The 23,643-nt window shown below is 39.1% G+C and overlaps 1 protein-coding gene across 1 annotated transcript in view; it reads right to left on the bottom strand.

Moving 5' to 3' along the window:
• LOC124797781 (anaphase-promoting complex subunit 1) overlaps positions 1-23,643 on the bottom strand; it is a 349,586-nt gene that overhangs the window by 101,063 nt on the left and 224,880 nt on the right. The window contains exons 22-26 of the mRNA XM_047260813.1: positions 22,873-23,035; positions 18,778-18,957; positions 10,607-10,789; positions 10,392-10,518; positions 10,090-10,314 (exon numbers count right to left, since the gene is read on the bottom strand). Coding sequence (XP_047116769.1) covers positions 10,090-10,314; positions 10,392-10,518; positions 10,607-10,789; positions 18,778-18,957; positions 22,873-23,035 — 878 coding nt within the window. The remainder of the gene's footprint in view (positions 1-10,089; positions 10,315-10,391; positions 10,519-10,606; positions 10,790-18,777; positions 18,958-22,872; positions 23,036-23,643) is intronic.

Genomic DNA, 23,643 nt, shown 5'->3' with positions numbered 1-23,643 from the left:
TGTGTTTGCAGGAGGAACAACTCAATTGAAAATTATATATAATGATAAGATCATAAAATATCAAACACGAAAAACTTTTGAGTCAAAACCTGGAGAGAAAAAGTTAAATAAGAAACACAATTAAAGAGTATTGAGAGCTGTGAAATACAGACATGAAATGGTAACTGCAAAAATATTTCAAGGCACACTTAAATCAGATGAAGTTTATAGTGCGATTGAAAGCTTCTCATGCCGTGTGGTTCTGCTTCACATACCATCATCGGCACTCTATGATAGACAGACTTTTCTTTTGTAGAGAACTGAGGTTCACTGCAAAAATTTGTGTGATTATATTTCAGAGCATCTTTAATGGAACTTTTAATATACTACTGTTCATCAATTGGCAGTCATGAACTCTGCTTAATTATACTGATCACATGTGTTCAAGCATGTTCCAACAACTGTTCCCATAACATTCTGACAAGACCTTATGTAAATTACTAATTTGACAAATTCTAATCAGTAGGTTAACTCCACGAAGAAAATTTTCAGTCTGCATCAGAGTAAGCACTGAAATGAATGTTCCTGACAAATTGAAACTGACAGACTGAAACTCTGTGCTGGATCAAGACTCAAACCCAAGACGTTTACCTTTCACAAGTAAGTGCTATACCAATTGAGCTATACCGGAGCATGGCTCAAAGCCCAATCTCACAGCTTTACTTCTTCAGTAATGGTAAGTGAAGATGAGGTATTGGCAGTAGTAACGCCGTGAGATTGGGTCATGAGTCATGCTAGGGTAGCTCAGTTGGCAGAGCACTGCCTCATGAAAGACAAAGATCCCATGTTTGAGTCCCAGTCTGGTATACAGTTTCAATCTGCCAGGAAGTTTCATATCACCACTGAAACTGTACTGAAACCCAAATCCAGATCTTTGTTTTCCAAATGCCCTCGCTTCTCACAGACAGAAGTTACACATCTGAGTGGTCTTAACACATGTCAGAGATGAAATCAACACCTATCTGCTAGTACCTGTCTCATCCTGTCACATAGAATCTCCATGCAACATGGCCCATGAAAATAAATAAAGATCTTGGTTCAACACCTGATGCAGCATACAGTTTTTATCCACAATCTGTGCACTTTATGCAGCAACAGTGGGATCTTCTTACCCCACCTATCCTTAGCCTGTAGCTAAACCATTCTCCATGATAACACTTCTCCCATGTGCACTAGACAATGAACGCATCTGTGCTGTCTAGGGAAAGCAGGGTACACAAACTGACTGAACTAATATTTTAAGTCAGCCTGTGAAGTGTGCCAGATTTGTTCAGATGATATGAGTGGTGCCAACAAAAGACAAAGCTCTGAGTTTGAATCTGATTTGGAGCACAATTATCTGTCAACAACATTCAGATGGTCTCCATATCTAACAAGAAAATTAAAGTTACAACAAATTTCATGGGAGCAATTGTTTTGTCAACTCAGCTGGATTCCCTTAATAGGTCAAGGAGATAGAGAACGAAGACTTTAAGCACACTAAATGGTGTTCCTTCTTTGAAACGTGGCATAACTTTGACTCTGTCAGAACTAAAAAAGAGGTAGCAAAGAACATTATCTTTTGTAATGAAGGTTTCCATTATTATCACATTTTCTTTCTCTAACATGCTGGCCTATCTCATTACCTATATCTAGGGTTTTGTGTTACTTCCTAACTCAATTCCTGGATAATATCCATCATATTCTCAATTAAAAATGTAGAATATTGCACACTGAAATTCATCATCTGTATCACCTTTTTAGTGTTTGTGTTTAACTGATACTCCTTAGTGAATGAAAACTAATTACATGCAAAATGTTAGAATTTAAAGTGAGTGGTACCCTTTCACTTGGATAAAACACTAGTACAATGAAAGATATATTGTAAAAATTATAAAAGAAGCAAATTCTATATGGCAAAAACAGTGGAAATTATCATTAATTCACGTCATCATCATCTTGGACAGTTTTCAGCCTCTGGCCAAGTCTGTTCGGAACACAAGCCTCTCCGTCGTCTTCTGTCTTGCCACCATCTCTCCGTCTTCACCTCGGTCCAGTCTTCTCCTTTCTTCTGGACACATTCTTCCACTCCTTTCAGCCATCTGTCTCTCAGTCTTCCTCTTGGTCTCTTTCCTTCCAGTTTCATCTTGCGTATCCTCCTGGGTATCCTCTCCTCCATTAACTTAATATGCCCATACCATCTCAGCCTTGATTTTTCTACCTCCTCTAGTAATGGTTCCACCTTCAATTCTTAACCTGTCTATCTTTGTCACTCCAGTACTCATCTCACTAGCTTGTACTTTGCTTTTCTCTCTTCCTTTCATAACACAGGTTGCGGATGCTTATGTCAGGATCGGGACATAGTGTGACCGGTATATAACCTTTTTACTGATTTGGGGTACATCCTTGCTCTGTATCAGGTTTCTGACGCACTTCCGAAATGCTTCTACTTTTCTCCCCTGCTCATTTATTTCTCCGTCGTTTTTTTTATCTTCCTGTATCAGGCTCTCTAGGTACCTGAAACTCTCCACTCTCCTCAATCGTTCACGACCAACTGTTATTCCAGTCGTTCCTCTCTCCTTCGTTCTTGTTGTGATAATCATCTCACTCTTACTTATACTAAATTTCATCCCATATTCTCGTACTGTTTGTTCCCATAAGTCCAACTGCTCTTGTACTTCCTCCTCCTCCTCCTTATTCCTCCAAATAATCAGATCATCTACAAAAACCATAGCTTTCATCTTTCTTTCACCATTTACTTGTGCTACTGCACTCATTATATCATTCATCACTACAATGAAGAGTAATGGTGAAAGTGCACTTCCCTGGCTCAAGCCATTCTTCTGTTCAATCAATTAATTCAGGTAATTGATTGAATTTTATTTCTGTAAATATGTACATGACACAGGAAAGATAGATACAAGACACAGGAAAAATAAATACAACTTCTGAATGAAATTCTGGAACCAATCATAAAACAGTGCTTAAACTATTTCTTTCATATCCATCAGATCTAATGGCAGCAAATAGACCTGACGCATTCGAGGATGTTCATTTTAAAATGGGTATCAGTGACCATGACGCATTTATGGCAACAATAATTACCAAAGTACACAGGACACCTAAAACAAGCAGAAAGATATATAGGGGGTGATTCATAAGTTTCAAGCCTTAACTCAGACCTAGAAATTTATTGGACATTTAAGTACAGTGGGCTACAATTCTTCAAAACATGATCCTTCAGCATCAACACAGCGCTGCCAGCACATCTTCCACTGTTCATAGCCCTTCTGGAAGGCCTCGGGTGTCATGCTGTCAAGGGCTCTCATCGAAGCCTGCTGGATGGCATTGATGGAGTCAAATTGCTTTCCTTTTAGGTGTGTCTTGATTCAGGGGAAAAGGAAAAAGTCACTTGGAGTCAAGTTGGGGCTGTAGGGTGGCTGCGGCAGTGTTGTCACGTTCAACTTGACCAAAACTTCGGCGGCAGCGTGCAACGTGTGAGCGGGCGCGTTGTCATGGTGGAGGATCCAATTGCCCTTGATCTCTGGGCGGATATGGTGAACTCGATCCCTCAAGCGGCAGAGCACTCCAGTGTAAAAGTCACCTGTGACAGTCTGTCCACAAGCAACAAACTCCTTGTGAATCACTCCTTTACCATAAAAAAAAACAATTAGCATGCACTTCACACACGACTTGCTCATGGGAGCTTTCTTGGGCTTTGGCGAGGAAGCAGTGCCATTCTGAGCTCTGACGCTTCGACTCAGGATCGTACTTGTAGACCCAGATCTCATCACCAGTAACCACTTTCTCCAGAAAATTTGGATCAACATTCAACCTTTGGAGCATTTCCTGGCAAACAGTCATGTGCCATTTCTTCTGATCCACTGACAAAACTTTTGGCACCAGTTTGGCACACACTTTTCGCATCATCGAATTCTCCATCACAATCCTCCACACCATACTCTGAGTCGCAGTTCATCGGCAATTAATCTAGTACTAAGACAACGGTCATTGTTTAAAAGTCAGCTAGATGATGGCCTCCCAGAGTGGTCATTGTCTTCAACATTCATGTGGCCATCTTTGAAATGTTTGTGCCACATGAAAACCATTGCACAGGTTATGCCTTTTTCCTTAAGGCCTCTTGAATCATACCGGGAGTCTCCGTGGCGGTTTTGTTCAGTCGCATGCAAAACTTAATCGCATAATGCTGCTCCAAGTGCTGCTCCATTTTTCCCTCTCCCACTTTTCGACCAAGATTAATGACATGCACTCACACTGCAAGCAATGCACACTCTCCAGGGTTCCGGCGACAACCGCCGCAGCGTCAGTTCATTCCCTGAGATCCCTCACTACTTCCCCCAACCAGCGGAACTGGTCCGCGCGTGCTCCCCTACTCAGAAATGAATCAGTCTTGAAACTTCTGAATCACACCTTGTGTATGTTCAGTAAACTAGATAAAAAATCAGTAGTGTCATTTCTTAATGAGGAACTTGGAACTTTCAGCAAAAAGCAGGAGCTTGCAGAAGAACTCTGGCTCAAGTTTAAAAGAATAGTTGACCATGCACTAAACAGATATGTACCTAGTAGAACATTTCATAATAAGAGGGAACCTCCATGGTACACAGTCATTGTACAGAAACTTCTAAAGAGCTGCATAAGAAGTATTAAACAAAGTGTAGGGCTATAGAGAGAGAGATGCCGAATGAAAACTGTTTGGGTGTCAAGAGAGCAATGCTTGATGCCTTCAATGACTACCTTAGCAGAATACTGTCAAATGATATTCCACAAAATTCAAAGAAATTCTGGTCATATATAAAGGCTGTTCATGGCACCAAAGTTAGTGTCCAGTCCCTAGCAAATGAGACAGGAACTGCAACTGAGGGTGCAAAGAGAAAGCTGAAATGCTTAACTCCATTTTCAAATGTTCCTTTGCAAAGGGAAATCCAGGAGAATTTCCCCAGTTTAATCCTCAAACCTCTGAAAGGATGAATGGAATAAGTATTGTTGTCAGTGGTGTTGAGAAACAACTGATATTGTTAAAATTGAACAAATCTCCATGCCCCGATGGAAACCCTGACAGATTCTATACTGAATTTGCTGCTGAGTTAGCCCCCTCTTCTATATATAATCTATAGTAGATCTCTCGAACAATGAACTGTGCCTTGTTCTTGGAAAAAAGCACAGGTCACACTTGTCTACAAGAACGGTAGCACAAGTGATCCACAAGACTACTGTCCAATGTCCTTAGTACTGATTTGTTATAAAATGTTAGAACATATTCTGAGCTCAAACATAATGAGGTATCTTGAACAGAATGTTTCCTCAATGCCAAGCAGTACAGATTTCGAAAACATAGATCATGTGAAACCCAACTCATACTTTTCTCACGTGACATACTGAAAGCTTTAGGTCATAGCAACCAGGTAGTTGCAGTGTTTCTTGATTTCCAAAAAGCATTTGACTCAGTACCACACCTACGCTTATTGTCAAAAGTACAATCATGTGGGGTATCAAGTGAAATTTGTGACTGGATTGAGGACTTTTTGGTAGGGAGGACAGAGCATGTTATCTTGGATGGTGAGCCATTGTCAGACATGGAAGTAACTTCGGGTGTGCCCCGATGTTCATTTCGTATATTCATAAGCATGCAGACAATATTAACAGTAAAATCAGGCTTTTTGCAGATGATGTAGTTATCTATAATGAAGTAATATCTGAGAGAAGTTGCATAAATATTGTCAGATCTTGATAAGATCTCAATCTAATGCAGAGATAGGCAACTTGCTCAAAATGTTCAAAAATGAAAATTTTTGCACTTCACAAAATGAAAAAATGACTATAATATCACTGAGTCACTATGGGAATCAGTCAACTGGTATGGGTGCCTGGATGCAACACTTTGTAGGGATATGAATGGAATGACCACACAGGTTCAATCGTGCGTAAAGCAGGTAGTAGTTTCCGTTTATTGGTACATCATTGGGGAAGTACAATCAGCCTATAAAAGAGATTCCTTATAAATCACTTGGGTGGCTGGTTCTAGAATAATGTTCAAGTGTGTGGGACCCATACCAGATAGGACTAACGGGCGATATCGAACATATACAGAGAACAGCAGTAAGAATGGTCACAAGTTTGTTTAATCCATGGGAGAGTGTCACAAAGATACTAAACTGGCAGACTCTTGATGACAGATGTAAACCTTGAAAAAAAGTCCATTAACAAAGTTTCAAGAATCGGCTTTACATGGTTACTCTAGGGATATACTACGATCCCCTACGTATTGCTCACTTACGGATCGTGAGGACAAGATTAGAATAATTACTGCATGCACAAAGACATTAAACAATCATTCTTTCTGTGCTCCACGTATGAATGGAGCAGGAAGAAAACCTAATAACTTGTGCTAGTGGATGCACCCTCTAGCATGCACCTCACAGTGGTTTGCTGAGTATAGATGTAGGTGTAGATATTTATTCTCCAACTAGTGTTTGTCTAATCCCATAAGCAGAAGAGAACCACTAGGGGTTTTGAAAGAACACACTAGAGGCAGAGTGTACTGAAGCCTCCGGGTTGTCCATTAAAAATTATAGAATGCCTTACTGCTAAAATCTCATCTACCTGAAATAAAGAGCTGTATCACAGTCTGGCACACAGTTTCCATGCCAGGGAAGTTCAGAAAGTGGATTTAGCCATGACACTAATGATTGGTATAAAAATAGCTTGAAGTGATGAAATGAGTAAGAAGCTGATTACTACACATGAACATATATGCAAACTAGATGAAATCTGAAAGAGTGTAAGCATTCACAACTGGAGTCTATTTCAGTAAAATTCTTCTGACTGTCGTAATGTAACAGAAAACTACTCACACTTCAGCTACTGTTGCAGGCAGCCTTTATCAGAGTGGAATCCTAAGCAGTTGTCAAATGGCAGGGATGTCTTGGCAGACAATGTTTTGACTGAATGATAGGATCAAAGGGAGACAATCAGGACAACAAGGGTTTACAGCTGTTCATGCAGTTCAAGTTGGTCATTTGCTTTGCTGTCTTGATAGTCTTTTTTATCTTCCTCTTGGTGATAAGTGGCTGGTTGGCTTAATCAAGGTCTTGTCCTATTGTACGAATGTGCTACACCTGTCTCGATGTTCTGTCACTGTTAATCTGTTATGCTGACCAAACTGTGTGTAGTACTCATTTTCTGGTACAAATACGTTAATTGTTGTATCACCCAGAGATTGTGGTGCCACACCAAAGTCGGCAATGTGAATCGATGCTACAGACATTAGGGAGGGCTTGCTGCAAACCACAACAATGAATCAGACACGGTCCTGAAGACCGTGCCTCATCCCTCAGCATAGGAGCGCCCTCATGCTGATGTCAGTACAGATTCAAGCATACAAGAGGTCAAATATAAGACTTCAACTACAGCAGTCAGCATCATAGTGTTTGTTGAAGTTTCAGATGAACTTGTACTGTTATGATGTCAAACATTTTATGTCAAGAGAACAATTCATTAATTAGTGCATCATGTGATGCTTTCATACTCAATGACAATTATCAATTACCAAGCACTCCTGTGGCAAAGAAATGTGTCACCATTAAGAAAATCTTTTATTCATTTAGTAATAAAAGAAACATATTTCCACATGTTCTAGTTTGATGGACCTTTTTCCAGAACAATCAGAGAAGCCACAGTTATGGTTGGCTGAAAGTAGTTTCATCTGGTCACGACATTAGTACTATCTCTTCCCTCACTAACAGAGACAAGTCAACATTCACAATCGAGCTCATACACACTTGGTATGAGAAGCATGTTGATTTCATCTTTATAGTAACATGGGATATTTTAGATTGTAATCTAACCTGATACCCCCCCTCTGCACAGAATATTTCTTGTCCTGTTAGTCACACACTGCATGGACTGTAACTGGGTCACTCGCAACTGTTCTTCCTCTTTGTTGCTCTTCACTTAACCCCGTGTTTTCATAATTTATTAGATGATGTTATTTTTATATCCAGCTGACCTGTCAGTGTTTAACAGCTTCTATAGTTCAGCTTCTCAAACTTCCTGCATCACTCACTCAGTGTGCTCTCGTAGTTACATATGGACCACCAAACCTTCTGATTTACACAACAGTGAGACAAAGTGTTCAGATATTGGCAATACAAGGGCCTTCTTAAACACACTGTGCCCAGGAGTGTCATCACATGTTCTGTAGACTTCTACATTCATGAAAGGCCAGCACACTGTTCTTTAAATCATGTATTACTATGCTGCTGGTCTAAATGCTGGTGGAAGTCAAGTATTTTAGCTGCTCCCTGTGACCAAATAACAAATGTGTTGTCCAATTACAAGGGGAGATAATGATAAAAAAGGGATAATTTCAAATAGTTGCTCAAATTCCAGGTTGAGAGAACCCACATTTCCACACAAACATCACTGACTGTGCAAACGGTGCGCTCTTTCCATTCTTTGTAAGATGACTCCCTCTCAACCTAAGGTCCGACTGACTCACCCCTCCTTTCCAACCTTACAAAACCAAACCCTTTAAGATGACTCCCTCTCAACCTAAGGTCCGACTGACTCACCCCTCCTTTCCAACCTTACAAAACCAAACCCTCTTTCCTTCCTGGGGAAGGATCTGACAGTTCCATATCTTATGAATAGTTTTTTTTCTTTCACTTGTACATACATTTACTGACAGTACTGTAGTTCCACTATCTCCAGGTAAGTACTGCCCAGTGAGTCCTACTCATTGTAATTTTACATTTTCTGCGAGTGAATTCTCCTTTTGATATAATTAAATGTGTTTTCTACAGTAAGAAACCAGCATCTAGGGCACGTGTTGGTAGAAGAAATTGCTGTATATTCAAAAGCCTCCATAAACAGATTTGCTCTTGCTGGTGACAGTGTGCAGCTGACAGTCACAACACCTGATTCTTCATACAACTTTCCTTTGTACCTGAAGTAAGCAGGCATGAGGCAGTGCTGCAAGATGTATATGTATACAGCACAGTGCATATTTTAAGATATGACCTGAGCCAGATTTTATTGGTGTGGAGCTTAAATATCCTGAAGTTATGAGAAAAGCATTGTATGATTAAAGTCACAGACTGGAGCTATAAAACAGGGATTTTTTTTCAACTTTTATTGCAAGTGCCCTCATTTTGCTATGCACTGTAATTTTTACTCACATCCATTAATATAAAAATAGAAAACTGTACCATGAGCTTTGTTTCCATTCTCAAAACTCCTCCCTCATTTGCTTATCACTGCAGTGACACAAAACCTGCTCATTGGGGTACAAAGCAGCACATGGGATATCATAAATGTTGTTTCTGAATCCTTGCAGGCATTAAAATTAAAATGAGACAGAATAGCTGACCTTCAGTTGTGATGACAAAGGGAATTTGAGCTTATCTCTCATCTTCATAACAGGTGGGCTCCTCTCATCCTGGGGAGTTTCCCACTGTTACTTTGTAACCTTCACCAGTATGCCCTCTTTCCTCCCTGAACTAATAGTTCCAAAAACTATTATAAGTGTTTTTACTTTTACATGTGTTAATAGGCAGTGCTGGAATTTTGCCTGCTAAAGGTAAATACTGTCAAAAATACTGTATCTTTGTAATTATATATTGTAGAATTTAATATTGGATGTTTCCTGTGCAGCAGAAACTCAAGAGACCTTTAGCCACAAGTGATATGCACATAATTATTCTAACTCCAAGAGAGCTCTGGACTACCATGACATGGTAGGAAGGAACTTATAATGCCTATGGTATTCTACAGTAAATATCAGGATACAGGCAACAAAACTGAAGGGAAGTATTTTACAGTTCCACATCACATCAACACCGAGGTTGTCAGAGACAAAGCACTGACGGAGATGGACTAGGATGAAGAAGGAAACTGGTGATTGTGTTGTCGCACAAATCATTCTATATTTGCTTGATGTGATTTAGGAATAGGAATACTGAAGGTTACATTTACTGAAACCACAGTCTATACTTAATGTAGTGTCCATCAATGCCACTAAAACAATCAAACTCTAGAAGATGATATACTTACTTCATTGTTTCATAATCAATATTCTGAGGTGGAATTCTTGGTGGTTTTACTAAACAATATGGACGAATACTCTCAGGAACATTTGATTCCACCCATTCTACAGTAGGTAGTATTGAATCCCACAATATAAGTGACCGAGACACAATCCTAAGTAATAGGAAATCTGGGCGCACAAAATCAAGGAGGTACTGTGTATCTGGAGCTTTCATCCAATCTGCTACTGCCCTGAAATTAAACACAAATACATAAGCCTTGGTTTGTGAGTATATATTTTTTTAGAAAAATATTTGTTCTCCACAAACCTGTTTCCAGTGTTGAAAAACATCATTCCCAAAGCTAAGGTGGCACCTGGACTTGTGACATCAATGTTAACAGCATCACCTTCACGAATCTGGTAGCTTGGAGATTTATACTTTTCTTTTTGGGAGCCTAAATCAAGCACACTGATTTTTGTTAATAGGAACACACAAAATTAGCTGTTAGTATCCCAGATTGCATGCCAAATTAAAGAACAGACCTGTAAGGGGCCGGCGATGTCCACCCACCATATAATGGTGTAGTCTGTCTGGTATAGCAAGGTCATTGAGGCCATCTAGTTCTTGCCCCTGGCACAGTACAACAAGCCCCAAAGCCAAGCCAGCTGCCAAAGAGTAGGACTCGCGATCATCACTATTCTCCATTTCTGGACCAGGTGGTCGTCCTGTAAAGAAGAACAAATGAGCTACCACTGGTTGGGTATTCGCCCATGATCTGGGGGTGCCATCATAGGCGTGTAACTTAAGATGTCATAATGACAAGAAGGTGACCTGCTCCAGGCATTACCAAGTTTCACTTAATTTCAGGATATTGGTGAACACACTGGTGAATGCGGAATCGAAGGGAGCTGCCAGGTGGGAGAGCTGCCTGCAGATGAGTAACCTATACCAACAGTACGGAGAATAATATGCAACAGACAGACAATGGACTAGAAAACACACCAGAATAACGTTAAAAACATTATGGCACTGAGGCATTGTACAAAGCAGTTGCCACAACGATGACAGTAAGATCAAGAACAGCAAAGAGACAAATCCAAGATGCAACCAGAGAGAGTAATCAGGTGACACACAAGGTAGCTATCCAACAATTCTAGTACAGCAAAGGTCAATCTGGGGTACCAAGTACGAACACTGAACTGACTGGCTGTGTGCCTAAATACCAGCCGGTGCACTCCTGTGGTGAGATGGTGTCCCGCTCTTAATGTGCATGCAGCACAGCCACAGTGCCGTCTATCGGCTATCAAGGTCCATCTCCTCTGGTGGGCATTCAATCTCTGCAGCAATCTGATACCAGATATTTCAGAAGAAAAAATGAGAGCATCACATCACTGATAGCAAGTAACACTTGACAACCAAACACACCAAATGTGAGAGAGCTCAGTTATGATGTAACGTTAAACTTTGACCCACCCTGCTTCCTTTATCTTTTGTCCACAGTAGCAGTGAAAATGATGTGTGCATTACTTGAAAATACTGAAGGAAGAACAATATCTTATTGCAATTCCCCCAAATTTGATCTACATAGCTGTTGCTGTTTTTGGATGTGTCCTATCAACTTATCCATTCTCCTAAGTCGCTTGTCAACTTGAATAAGCTACTACGAAAATAATCAAACAACAGAAAATCCAGGATGGAATAAAGACAACATTATGCTACTTGCCACAAATGAGACATTGGATCTTCTGGCTGAAAAGTATTTTTTCAAGTAGAAAACACACACATATTCAAAAAAGCACAACTCACACACACATGATCATTGTCTCTGGCTGCTGGTGCCAGACTATGGGAGGACATGATTATATGTGACCTGAATTGTCCAATGAATGGTATAATCTGCTGTAAGTGACCCACAAAGCTCTCAGATTGTGACTGGTGTCCGTAGGCAGTTGATCAAAACACTGCAGAGAGTGAGAATTCTGTGGATATGACTTACTTTTTGGACAATGCATACCTGACAAGGAGTCTGATGCAAACTGGTAAAGGAAATTGTAAGTGTTGAGTAAACCAAAACTAGTTAAAAAGAAATCTATGGGAGATATCCAGCATCATCGTGAGGATTTCAAGAACAAGCCCCAAAAGTTCTTTGATTAATACATAATGAAGTATATCCTCTTAAAATATCTAACATGGTCATTTTCTGCATCACAGCTTTGGCCATCAAAAGCAACATTTTGATAAATGCCTTTCAAAGACACAGTAAGTTACTGAGTCTATCTACGGTATCAAAAACAATAAGTGGCAAATGCTTCCAACATGTATTCAGGTCAACACAGGTTTTGCTAATTTGACTGTTAAATGTGTAAAATTTTGTTGTTGCTAAAAAAGTTTAGCAGTATACTGTGGAAATACAATAGCAACCACAAACTGAAAGTGCTGAAGCTCACTATACTAATCATTTTTCACAATCTTCATCCATAACAAGTGACTGCAGCAGATGGGTACTAGCAACAAGCAACTATAAGCGACTAATTTCATTCCAAGTGGATCAGTCAATAGACGCCTATTGTCACCTTGTCATGGACGCGCTTCCATAACACTGCCCATACAGAGATTAATCATGTAACTATGCTCATAATCACTTCTCATAGTCACAAGTGATCACTTCTGCGAACAAACAGTTTCAGTCAGATAGTGCTGAACAGCTATTTTCTTTCCAATTCAATTCAGTACATATTCACTAAGTGACCCATCTATCCATTTAATCCTCGGCATTCTTCTGTAACTCACATTTTGAAAACTTCTAGTCTCCTCCCACCTGTGCTATCTCACTTCCATATAATGCTACACTTCAAACAAACACTTTCAGAAAAGTCTACCAAACACTATATTTATATTAGGTGTCAATACACATCTCATTTTCAGAAAAGCTTGTTTTAGCTATTTCCAGTCTGATTGTATGTCATCTCTACTTTAGTCATGGTCAGTAACTCAGTATCAGATTTAAATCAACTACACTCAATTAACATCATTCTGCTTTTATTGATATTCATATTGTAACTTCTTTCCAAGACACTATCCTTCCCATTCAACCAGTCATCCAAGAACTTTGCAATCTTTTGCTGAATCTTACTCTGTTTATTTCTTATCCCTAATCTTTAATACTCTTTCTCAATTTCTCACTGTCTACAGACAATAACAAGAGAACCAGCTGCAACCTTATCTCAGTCCCTTCTCAATTACAGCCTCCCTTTCATGTCCTTCAACTCATGCGACTTCCGTGTGGTTTCTGTGAATTGCGAATAATCTTTCACTACCTGTATTTTATCTCTTATAAATTTGGAATTCCAATAAACATATTCTACTCAATATTGCCAAAATCTTCTCCTAAATCTACAAATGCCATGCATATAGATTTGTGTTTCTTCAATCTATCTACTAAAATAAGTTCTAGGGTTGGTGTTGTCTTCCCTGTTCCAACATTTCTCCATATATCAGTCACTTTATTCTTATATACACAACATCAGAGTTATTAATTTTACAAACTTGACTTAATAAGCTCATGGTGCGGTGACACATTTATTGGCACCTGCCCACTTTTTACAAACAATGTTTACTATCTGGACAGACAGTATACTCATACATCAGAAAGACATACTTCAGAATGTTCTGTAACAGTGCAGAGATTACTCAATGTTATGATTATATAACATGCAAACAGTAAAGTGATTTTGCAATATATACTTCTAATGCTATTGGATTATCAAATATTATTAAATGAAAAAAAACACAAACAGTGGATGTTCTACAGTGTTAATGTAATTGGTGAACTGATTTATACACTGCCTGACCAAAAAAGTTAAGACCCTGGAAGCCATGGCCAGATGTCAACGTAACTTCGTTAACATATATACCATCAGTGGGTACATAAATAATTAAAGTAGCAATTCTCTGTGACAGGTAGAATGGTCACCAGAGTGCATTAGTGCAGTTTGCTTTTAGTGTTGTTATCAGGCCTGTTAGGGTACATATGGGGCAAGAATAGTGTCAGATGTCAAGTAAAGGGTACGGAGATGTTCATTACTCATGCGAGGCAGCTTTATCAACATGTGACAAAGTTTGAAAGAGGGTCTCAACTTGGCCTGATGGTCAAATCATGCAAAATACAGATTTGTGGGGAATTAGGATATGACAGTGGCGTGATATTTGACTTCATCAGAACTCCAAGCCAAGGTTCTGGCTGAATGCATTTGACCGCCACAAGTCACAATCACCATATAGTGCCCAAGCACACTGCAGTTCCTTCACATCTGCATTTGCCATCCAAGAAGAAGTAACGGACTCTCTGTAACTTACTATGTCACTCCACACCGTTGGCCGGAAACTAGCAGCAGCCAGACTAGGAAATTACCGTCTCGTGCATAGGCTGCTGTTAACGCCATGGAGTGGTGCCAGGACTGGGAACCACAGATTGCTGACGAATGGCAATGTATTGTGCTCAGCAATGCATTGTGGTTCTGCACTATCCTGGATGAACAGCATTAGTGAGTATACGCATTTTTAGTGCATTGAATCTTGTAGCTCTAAAATATTTGGTTTAAACAATTAAAAATATTTTATCTCAAAATCAACAAGTATGGAGGTGACCGGAGGTGAGGTCCCATTCTTCGATTGTTCTGGAAAAGCAAAGCCTTGTTACTCCTGGCATTATGGTGTGGAGAGCCAATGGGTACAATTTCAGGTCACAGCTGGTAGCAACTAAGGGTATTCTGACAGCACAATCTACATCAGGGACATCCTACGTTATTGTGTATTGCCTCTTATATGGCAGTATTGTGGAGCCAGTTTTCAACAGGACAGTGACAATGCTCATCCACACGTGGGACGTCTCCATGAACTGTCTCCATGAACTGTCTCCATGATGTTGAAGTATTCCCACAGCCAGCAAGAACCTCAGATCAGTTCTTGATAGAAAATGTGTGTGTTCAGCTCAGGTGTCAACTCTGTCCCAATGCTAGTATTCAGAATATCCATTATAATTGTTGTGGGCTAGCTTGCCTCATGAGAGGATACAGTTGCCTTATGACACCCTTCCTATCAGAAACAGTTCATGCAATCAGGACAGAAGGGTTGTAGAATCATCTTGATAAGTGGGCTCTTACTGCCAAGTTCTTTGTAAATTTGACTCAATTTTGCAATCACTACAATAACATCACATGCCCTCTCTTACATGAAGTTTCATATTGTGACCTCTTCCCATTCTCGTTGTTTCACTTTTTTTGACATGCAGTATAAATGACCCCAAAACTTAATTTCAATACAGAATTTATTATATAAATAAATGAATAAGCATATTCTCATACAATACTATGACAAATTGGCTTTCAAATGTCACAAAGTAAGCTCATGATACTAGATACGTGCCAAGTTTCTGTTTTGTCATATCATAAGGTTGGTTCAGTGTGCAAGTGTTACACTATAAATCCAAAGGAAATAGTGAATGGCCAGACACCATTTGTCTGCTTTGATCCATGACATAATGGAAATGGTTAATGTAAACCACTCACTGAAAAGCAAAAACGCATCTTCACCATAACAATAATTATAGTTATTATTGAGACATCAGATTTTTGGGCTCTGTCACCTCATAAGCAAACAATCACATTTCAACCTAACCAGGACATTGGCATACAGTATGGATCAATCTGTCACAACAACCAAAGTTCCAGAACAAGTAAAATATTTAATGTCAGTGTTCTGTTCTATCTCTGTTTTGTGAACTGATGCAAGACCCAACCCATCCACTCCAATAGTTCAGACTGTGATTCTCTTCTGCCCCGATAGCTGAGTGGTCAGTGTGACGGATTGCCATCCTATGGGCCTGGGTCCGATTCCCGGCGGGGTTGGGGATTTTCTCTGCTCAGGGACTGGGTGTTGTGTTGTCTTCATCATCATTTCGTCCCCATCAGGCGCGCAGGTTGCCCAATGTGGCATCAAATGTAATAAGACTTGCACCAAGGCGGCCGAACCAGCCCTTACTAAGGGGCCTCCTGGCCAATGACGTCAAACGCTCATTTCCATTTCCGTATGGTCTTTGATAACATTTTCCTGTCATCTTCTGATACTTTCACTTTTGGCATTGGTTTGTGTACCTAAAAAATGTACAACAGAACAATGACTTGGATTCAATACTGAATTGTAGGTCCATGCACAATTGGCTTGATAAGTCAGTTCACAGGCTAGAGGGAGAAAGATTTATCACCTACAATATAACTGTAGTTTTCAATGTAGCCTCCTCACTGATGACTGCTTTACTTTTATATCCAAGAATTATTATGTTCTTCGAATAAATTCAATGTGTCTTTTTCAATAAAACCAGCAAAGTACATGATGCTTGTATATGAAGAACCGGTGTAAATACTCTGCGTGAATAATAGGCGGACTTGCATTTTTCACACTGTGTGTGATCATGGCAAAAACAAATACAGGAGTGAATATACAATTCTTAGCTTTCAAACTTAATATCTTTTGCCCCTTAATGTTGAAAAGGACCACAGTACTAAGTACTTGAACTAGTACTTCATGAGCAACAATATTCCTATCTGATCAACAATGTATCAGGCGAACTAATTAGTTAATGACATGCAGTATTCATTAGGCTTTTTATGTAGTTAATAACATAGGGCTTAAATGGTAAGATGATCAACACAGATTATCATACTTTTGCATAACAAGGAACTCAGCATAGTTGCAAGCATTCGTTACCATACACTAACACAAAGCACCATGTTTCCATAACAGCATCTTTGTTGTTGTGGTCTTCAGTCCGAAGATCTGGTTTGATGCCGCTCTCTGTGCTACTCTATCCTGTACAATCCTCTTCATCTCCAAATAACTACTGCACCCTACATCCTATTCAGTCTGCTTCCTGTATTCATCTCTTGATCTCCCTCCACAATTTTTACCCCCACACTTCCCTGAAGTACTAAACTGGTGATCCCTCTGATGTCTCGGAATGCGTCCTAACAACTGATCCCTTCTTCTAGTCAGGTGGTGCCATAAATTTCTTTTCTTCCCACTACCACCTCATTAGTTACGTGATCTACCAGTCTAAACTTCAGCATTCTTCTATAGCGTCACATTTCTAAAACTTCTATTCTGTTTTTGTCTAAACTGTACATCATCCATGTTTCACTTCCATAGATGGCTACACTCCTGAGAAATTTCTCTTCCTCAGAAACGCATTTCTTGCCATCCAGTCTACATTTTACATCCTTTCTACTTTGGCCATCATCAGTTATTTTGCTGCTCAAATGGCAAAATTCATCTATTACTTTGTTCATTTTATATTCTCCTTTCAAAAAATTGCCCATTCACTTCAAACTGCTCTTCTAAGACCTTTGCTGTCTCTGACAGAATTACAGTGTCACCAGCAAACCTCAAAGTTTTTATTTCTTCTCCCTCGACTTTAATTGCTACTCCAAATTTTTCTTTGGTCTCCTTTATTGCTTGCTCAATGTACAGACTGAAAAGCATCAGCAACAGGCTATAACACTGTCTCACTTCCTTCTCCAACAACTGGTTCTCTTTCATTCACCTCAACTCTAATGACTGCCATCTGGTTTATGTAGAAGTTATAAATAGCCTTTCACTCCCTGTTTCTTACCCCTGCTACCTTCAGAATTTCAATGAGTATTTCAGTCAACACTTTCAAAAGCTTTCTCAGAGTCTACAAATGCTATAAATGCAGGTTTGCCTTCCCTTAACTTATCTTCTAAAGGAAGTCAAAGGGTCAGTACGGCCTCACATGTTCCTGCATTTCTCCAGAATCCAAACTGACCTTCCCCAAGATCAACTTCAACCAATTTTACCATTCTTCTGTAAAGAATCTGTGCTAATATTTTGCAGTCATGATTCATTAAACTAACAGTTTGGTAATATTCACACCTGCCAGCAACTGCTTTCATTGGAATTGGAATTATTATACTGTCTTGCAGTCTGAGGGTATTTCACCTGTCTCACTGTCTCACATATCTTGCACACCAGATGGAAGAGTTTTATTGTGGCTCTCCCAAGGTTATCAGTAGCTGTGACAGCATGTTGTCCACTTCTTTCAACTTGGGTCTTTCAGTGCTCTGTCAAATACTTCTTGCAGTATCGTATCTCTCATCTCAGTTTCTTCTATGTTCTCTTCCATTTCTATAACACTGGCCTCGAATACATCTCTCTTGTATAGACTCTCCATGTACTCCTCTCACCTTTCAGTTTTCCCTTCTCTTTTTTAGGACTGGTTTTCCATCTGAGCTCTTGATATTCATACAGCTGCTTCTCTTTTCTCCAAAGGTCTCTTTAATTTTCCTATAGAGAGTATCTACCGTTCCCCCTGTGATATGTGCTTCTGAATCTTAACATTTGTTCTCTTTCCATTCCTGCTTAGTCATTTCACACTTCCTGTCAAACTCATTTTTTAACTTTGGTACTACCTTTCGCCTGCTTCATTTACCACATATTTAAATCTTCTCTTTTCATCCATTATATTCAATATCTCTTGTGTTATCCAAGGATTTCTACTAGTCCTTGTCTTTTCATTGCCCCTCTTGTATCTTTTACTAATACACACACACACACACACACACACACACACACACACACACACACACACACTTATATTAATATAAAATAAGCACAAAGCTATAAATCAATATAATAGTACCTATTTCTGAAAGTAGAACCTCAGCCATGCGACGGTGTGCTGTGCCTTCATACAGTAGACCTATTCCAAGCAGCGCTGCTACTTGAATATTTTGCTGAATATCTAATTCAATTGATGTTGGCGGCAGTAGTGCTTCCATATGGACACTCATCATCTTTGTTGTCGCAACATCCATAGTGCCTAAAAGAAAACAACATGTCACAAAGACAAAGTTAACAGACTAGGGTAAATTTATACATCTTGATTCTTCAACATGGTGACACAAACCAGAAAAAACTCATGATGTGAATTCACTACAGACAAACTAGAAGCAATAAACAAGAGACTACATGGAACAGCACTTTAGAATGCTACAGTATATAGCTAAGCTATATGATAAAGGCACGAAAATACTTGCAGAGAATGTTATCTCTGAAAAACTTAATGATTACAGCATCAACACTGCAAAGAACTCATGACATTCTAACAGTCTCCAAAGTGTTAAAGAAAGCACCTTGCAGTAAACACAATGTGAGAAGCGGAACTCTTACATGGCCACAACCTGAAGCAAAAATCAATATTTGGATTTTAGAGAACTGACATATGGGAATTTCAGTTTCTTTGAAAACGGTCATTCATTAAATGAATGCAATATCTACTAACAAATGTTGTTCACAACTTATGAAAAGATATTGGCTTTGTACGCGGAACAAAGACAAAGTATCACAGAAGATGCCAGCCAAGTACAAAGAACAAATTGTTGAAATGTGCCATCTAATACTGCCATGTACCCACCTTTTGTCTAAAGGAATTGGCAAGCCCTCAGACAATGAAACATAACAGGTTTACATATATACAAGGCATTGCTTCCCTGACTGTGGTGATCATAACAAGAACGATAGATGGCAGGACAAGCACCACCAGAGGTCCTCCATGCCATGGGCCTATTTCCTCCACCATATCACTTGTGTGGAACTGGATCAGCACAAATTCCTCCTCGTCCTGACTATATATGGTGGCACAAGTCAATAAATTGCCAGTTTGCACCACCGGAGCTCTGGGCCAATTCATGTGCTGGTTTTTAGAGGCCAATCCATTAAGAGCCTGGTTGGAAGCCACCGCAGTGGGAACTGCACCTTTTCAGCGATATCCCAAGGCATACCTGCCAGCCAACTATGTCGAACGCTCAACCTCCGTCTTTAGGGATAATCAGTTGCACAGTTCTCACGTACCATTACGTTTGTTCACGGTGTGTTCCAGTCATATACCTGTTTGTGTCTGAGAAGCCGTATTATTTCCTTATTTTATTGACAAGAGTTTTCCTTTGTTATTAAATCTCTCTACTGCAGTTGTAATAAACCCTTGTTCTTATTTACCAGTGTCTTATAATTCCTTATCAAGCATCTCCCAGTGGGAGATACAGCAAATATGAAAGTGGATTTCAAGGGCAGAAAATTGTTACTGTTAAAACCTCAGGGCATGAAAAGACTCATTACACAGTCATTTTATCCTGTTGTGTTGATGGGACAAAACTGTCGCCACTATTGCTCTTTAAGAGAACGACACCTGCCAAGGAACTATTGCTAAAAGGAGTATTTGTCCATGTACACAAGGAATGATGTCCTAAACATTTACCATAATTCGTGCCACCAGAGTTGGATGGTTGACATCCAGTTGCACATACGATAGACATCATTAGGGACCCATGTGTTTGATAGGCGATGATTCTTGGTAATTACCAATGGCCACTGCCAAACTGTGGCCAAGAACAACATGCAGCTGAACTTAATAAGCACCTTTTCAATGGCTGCATCACAACCTGGGCCATCTGGATCCTTCCCTCCACCACCAGCAAAAGAACTGTGTAGATGGGAGTTATCCTTATAACACATTCTCCACTCCTGAAATTTTCCCGCCCTCAACCTATGATAACATACTAGAATAGATTAGATTAGATTAGATTAATACTAGTTCCATGGATCATGAATACGATATTTCGTAATGATGTGGAACAAGTCGAATTTTCTAATACATGACATAATTAGGTTAATTTAACAACATACTTAAGTTAATATAACAACTTTATTTTTTTGTGTTTTTTGTTTTTCTTTATTTTTTATTTTTATTTTTTTTATTTTTTAAATATTTTTTTTCTTTTTTTTTTCTTAATTTATATCTAAAAATTCCTCTATGGAGTAGGAGTAGTTGTCATTCAGAAATTCTTTTAATTTCTTCTTAAATACTTGTTGGTTATCTGTCAGACTTTTGATACTATTTGGTAAGTGACCAAAGACTTTAGTGCCAGTATAATTCACCCCTTTCTGTGCCAAAGTTAGATTTAATCTTGAATAGTGAAGATCATCCTTTCTCCTAGTATTGTAGTTATGCACACTGCTATTACTTTTGAATTGGGTTTGGTTGTTAATAACAAATTTCATAAGAGAGTATATATACTGAGAAGCTACTGTGAATATCCCTAGATCCTTAAATAAATGTCTGCAGGATGATCTTGGGTGGACTCCAGCTATTATTCTGATTACACGCTTTTGTGCAATAAATACTTTATTCCTCAGTGATGTATTCCCCCAAAATATGATGCCATATGAAAGCAATGAGTGAAAATAGGCGTAGTAAGCTAATTTACTAAGATGTTTATCACCAAAATTTGCAATGACTCTTATTGCATAAGTAGCTGAACTCAAACGTTTCAGCAGATCATCAATGTGTTTCTTCCAATTTAATCTCTCATCAATGGACACACCTAAAAATTTGGAATATTCTACCTTAGCTATATGCTTCTGATTAAGGTCCATATTTATTAATGGTGTCATACCATTCCCTGTACGGAACTGTATGTACTGTGTCTTATCAAAATTCAGTGAGAGTCCGTTTACAAGGAACCACTTACTAATTTTCTGAAAGACAGTATTGACAATTTCATCAGTTAATTCTTGTTTGTCAGGTGTGATTACTATACTTGTATCATCAGCAAAGAGAACTAACTTTGCCTCTTCATGAATATAGAATGGCAAGTCGTTAATATATAATAAGAACAACAAAGGACCCAAGACTGACCCTTGTGGAACCCCATTCTTGATAGTTCCCCAGTTTGAGGAATGTGCTGATCTTTGCATGTTACGAGAACTACTTATTTCAACTTTCTGCACTCTTCCAGTTAGGTACTAATTAAACCATTTGTGCACTGTCCCACTCATGCCACAATACTTGAGCTTGTCTAGCAGAATTTCATGATTTACACAATCATCCAACAGTTTTTGCCCCCTCTGTCCTATCATCTCCTATAAATTCATGTCCCCTCACCCTCACTGCATGCTACTCTCTGCCAACACATCCACCAGTCTTCCCCCCCCCCCCCCCCCACACACACACACAGACACAGACACAGCTTCCCAATGCTGCATCTGGTGGCTTTGTCCTGCTGGCTTCTACCTTCCAGTCCCTGCGTGCTCCAATCACAAACCCACTCGCACAATGGAGATAATACTCCAGAGGCACCCAGTCTGATTAGAAATATCCAATTGACTTGAAATCCCTTGACGAGAGCACTCAATGCTTCATGTGAATAAAGGGCCAGTTGTGTTTCCCAAGAATGATAATTATTTGAACCGTGCTTACTATGTGTCAATTGACTGTTTTCTTCAAAGCATCATAATGTCCAAACACAATTTACATTCCAAAATTTTACTGTGAACTGATGTCAATAATCTGAGTCTATAATTCAGTAGATTACTTCTATTTCTTTTCTTGTGTAATACTGTGACCTGTTCACAAGATGATAATTTTCAGCACAACGATGGAGCACTCCACCATTTCAGCAAAAATGCGCTACATTTCCTGGACACAAGATCAGAAAACACTGTCCTATTCTCTGGTATGCAAATTCATTTGACCTGAAGTACACTGTTATTTACTATGAGGATAACTAAAATCTAGTTTCGAAGAGGGACAACAAACAATAACGACTACATAAAATAAGTAAAATAATTATCTAAAGTCAGGTTCAGTTTAATTCAAAATAACAAATGTAAAAAAACTACACTGCAGAAAACATATACAACTTCAAAGTGATGTTCAAGCACAATCTCATGTTCTCACCTCTCTTTGTTGCAGCAACACCAAGAAGTAGACCAACACTTGTCAGTTCGTGGCACTTTACAAGGTATTCATACATGTTGAGTCTTGCCAAGCTCATAAGATTCCCATTAAGTCCAAGGGCCATCAGAAACCCTGCATGTTCTGTATATGCTTCACTTGTGCCCTGTGAGTGGAAATAAAACACTGGGACTCAGTTTCCCATTAATTGCAAATGCTGCTCTGAGCAAGAGAGATGACATTTTCTTGGGTTTTAAATATACCACTCTCCTGCACAAGAGACAGAGGAAATGAACTAGATTTGCTATAAGAGACCATGTAATATTAAGGTAAAGAAAAAGATACTTGATACAACAAAAAAGACCAACACTAACATTAGTGTTGTCATTTGGTGTAATAGCTATTTCAAAATTGCACCTCATGATATTTCACGTATTTTAATTTTTTTCACAAATCAATTCCCACTTCCATAGAACAACTATCAGCATGAGAACTAGTAAAACGAACATTTATTATCCAACGCAATCACAAAATATCAACATGCGGATATAGTTTCTGTGAGCAGCTGAAACCAGTAATAATTTATGACTACTTTGTGATGGTGTGGGACCATAAACAAATGTTCAAACAATTTTCATTTATGTTGTACTTCTTCACAATGTAGAGTTGTATTTAAAAAAAAAAAAAGATTCAGGTAATTTAACATGGAGACGACATGTGCCATTTCTGAAGTTCAGTGAGGCAGTGTGTTGAGTGGGGTGAGTAACAAAGAGG

This window comes from Schistocerca piceifrons, chromosome 1, assembly GCF_021461385.2.
Source record: "Schistocerca piceifrons isolate TAMUIC-IGC-003096 chromosome 1, iqSchPice1.1, whole genome shotgun sequence".
Classification (NCBI taxonomy): Eukaryota; Metazoa; Arthropoda; class Insecta; order Orthoptera; family Acrididae; genus Schistocerca; species Schistocerca piceifrons.
This window is presented reverse-complemented; position numbering and strand designations above follow the sequence as displayed.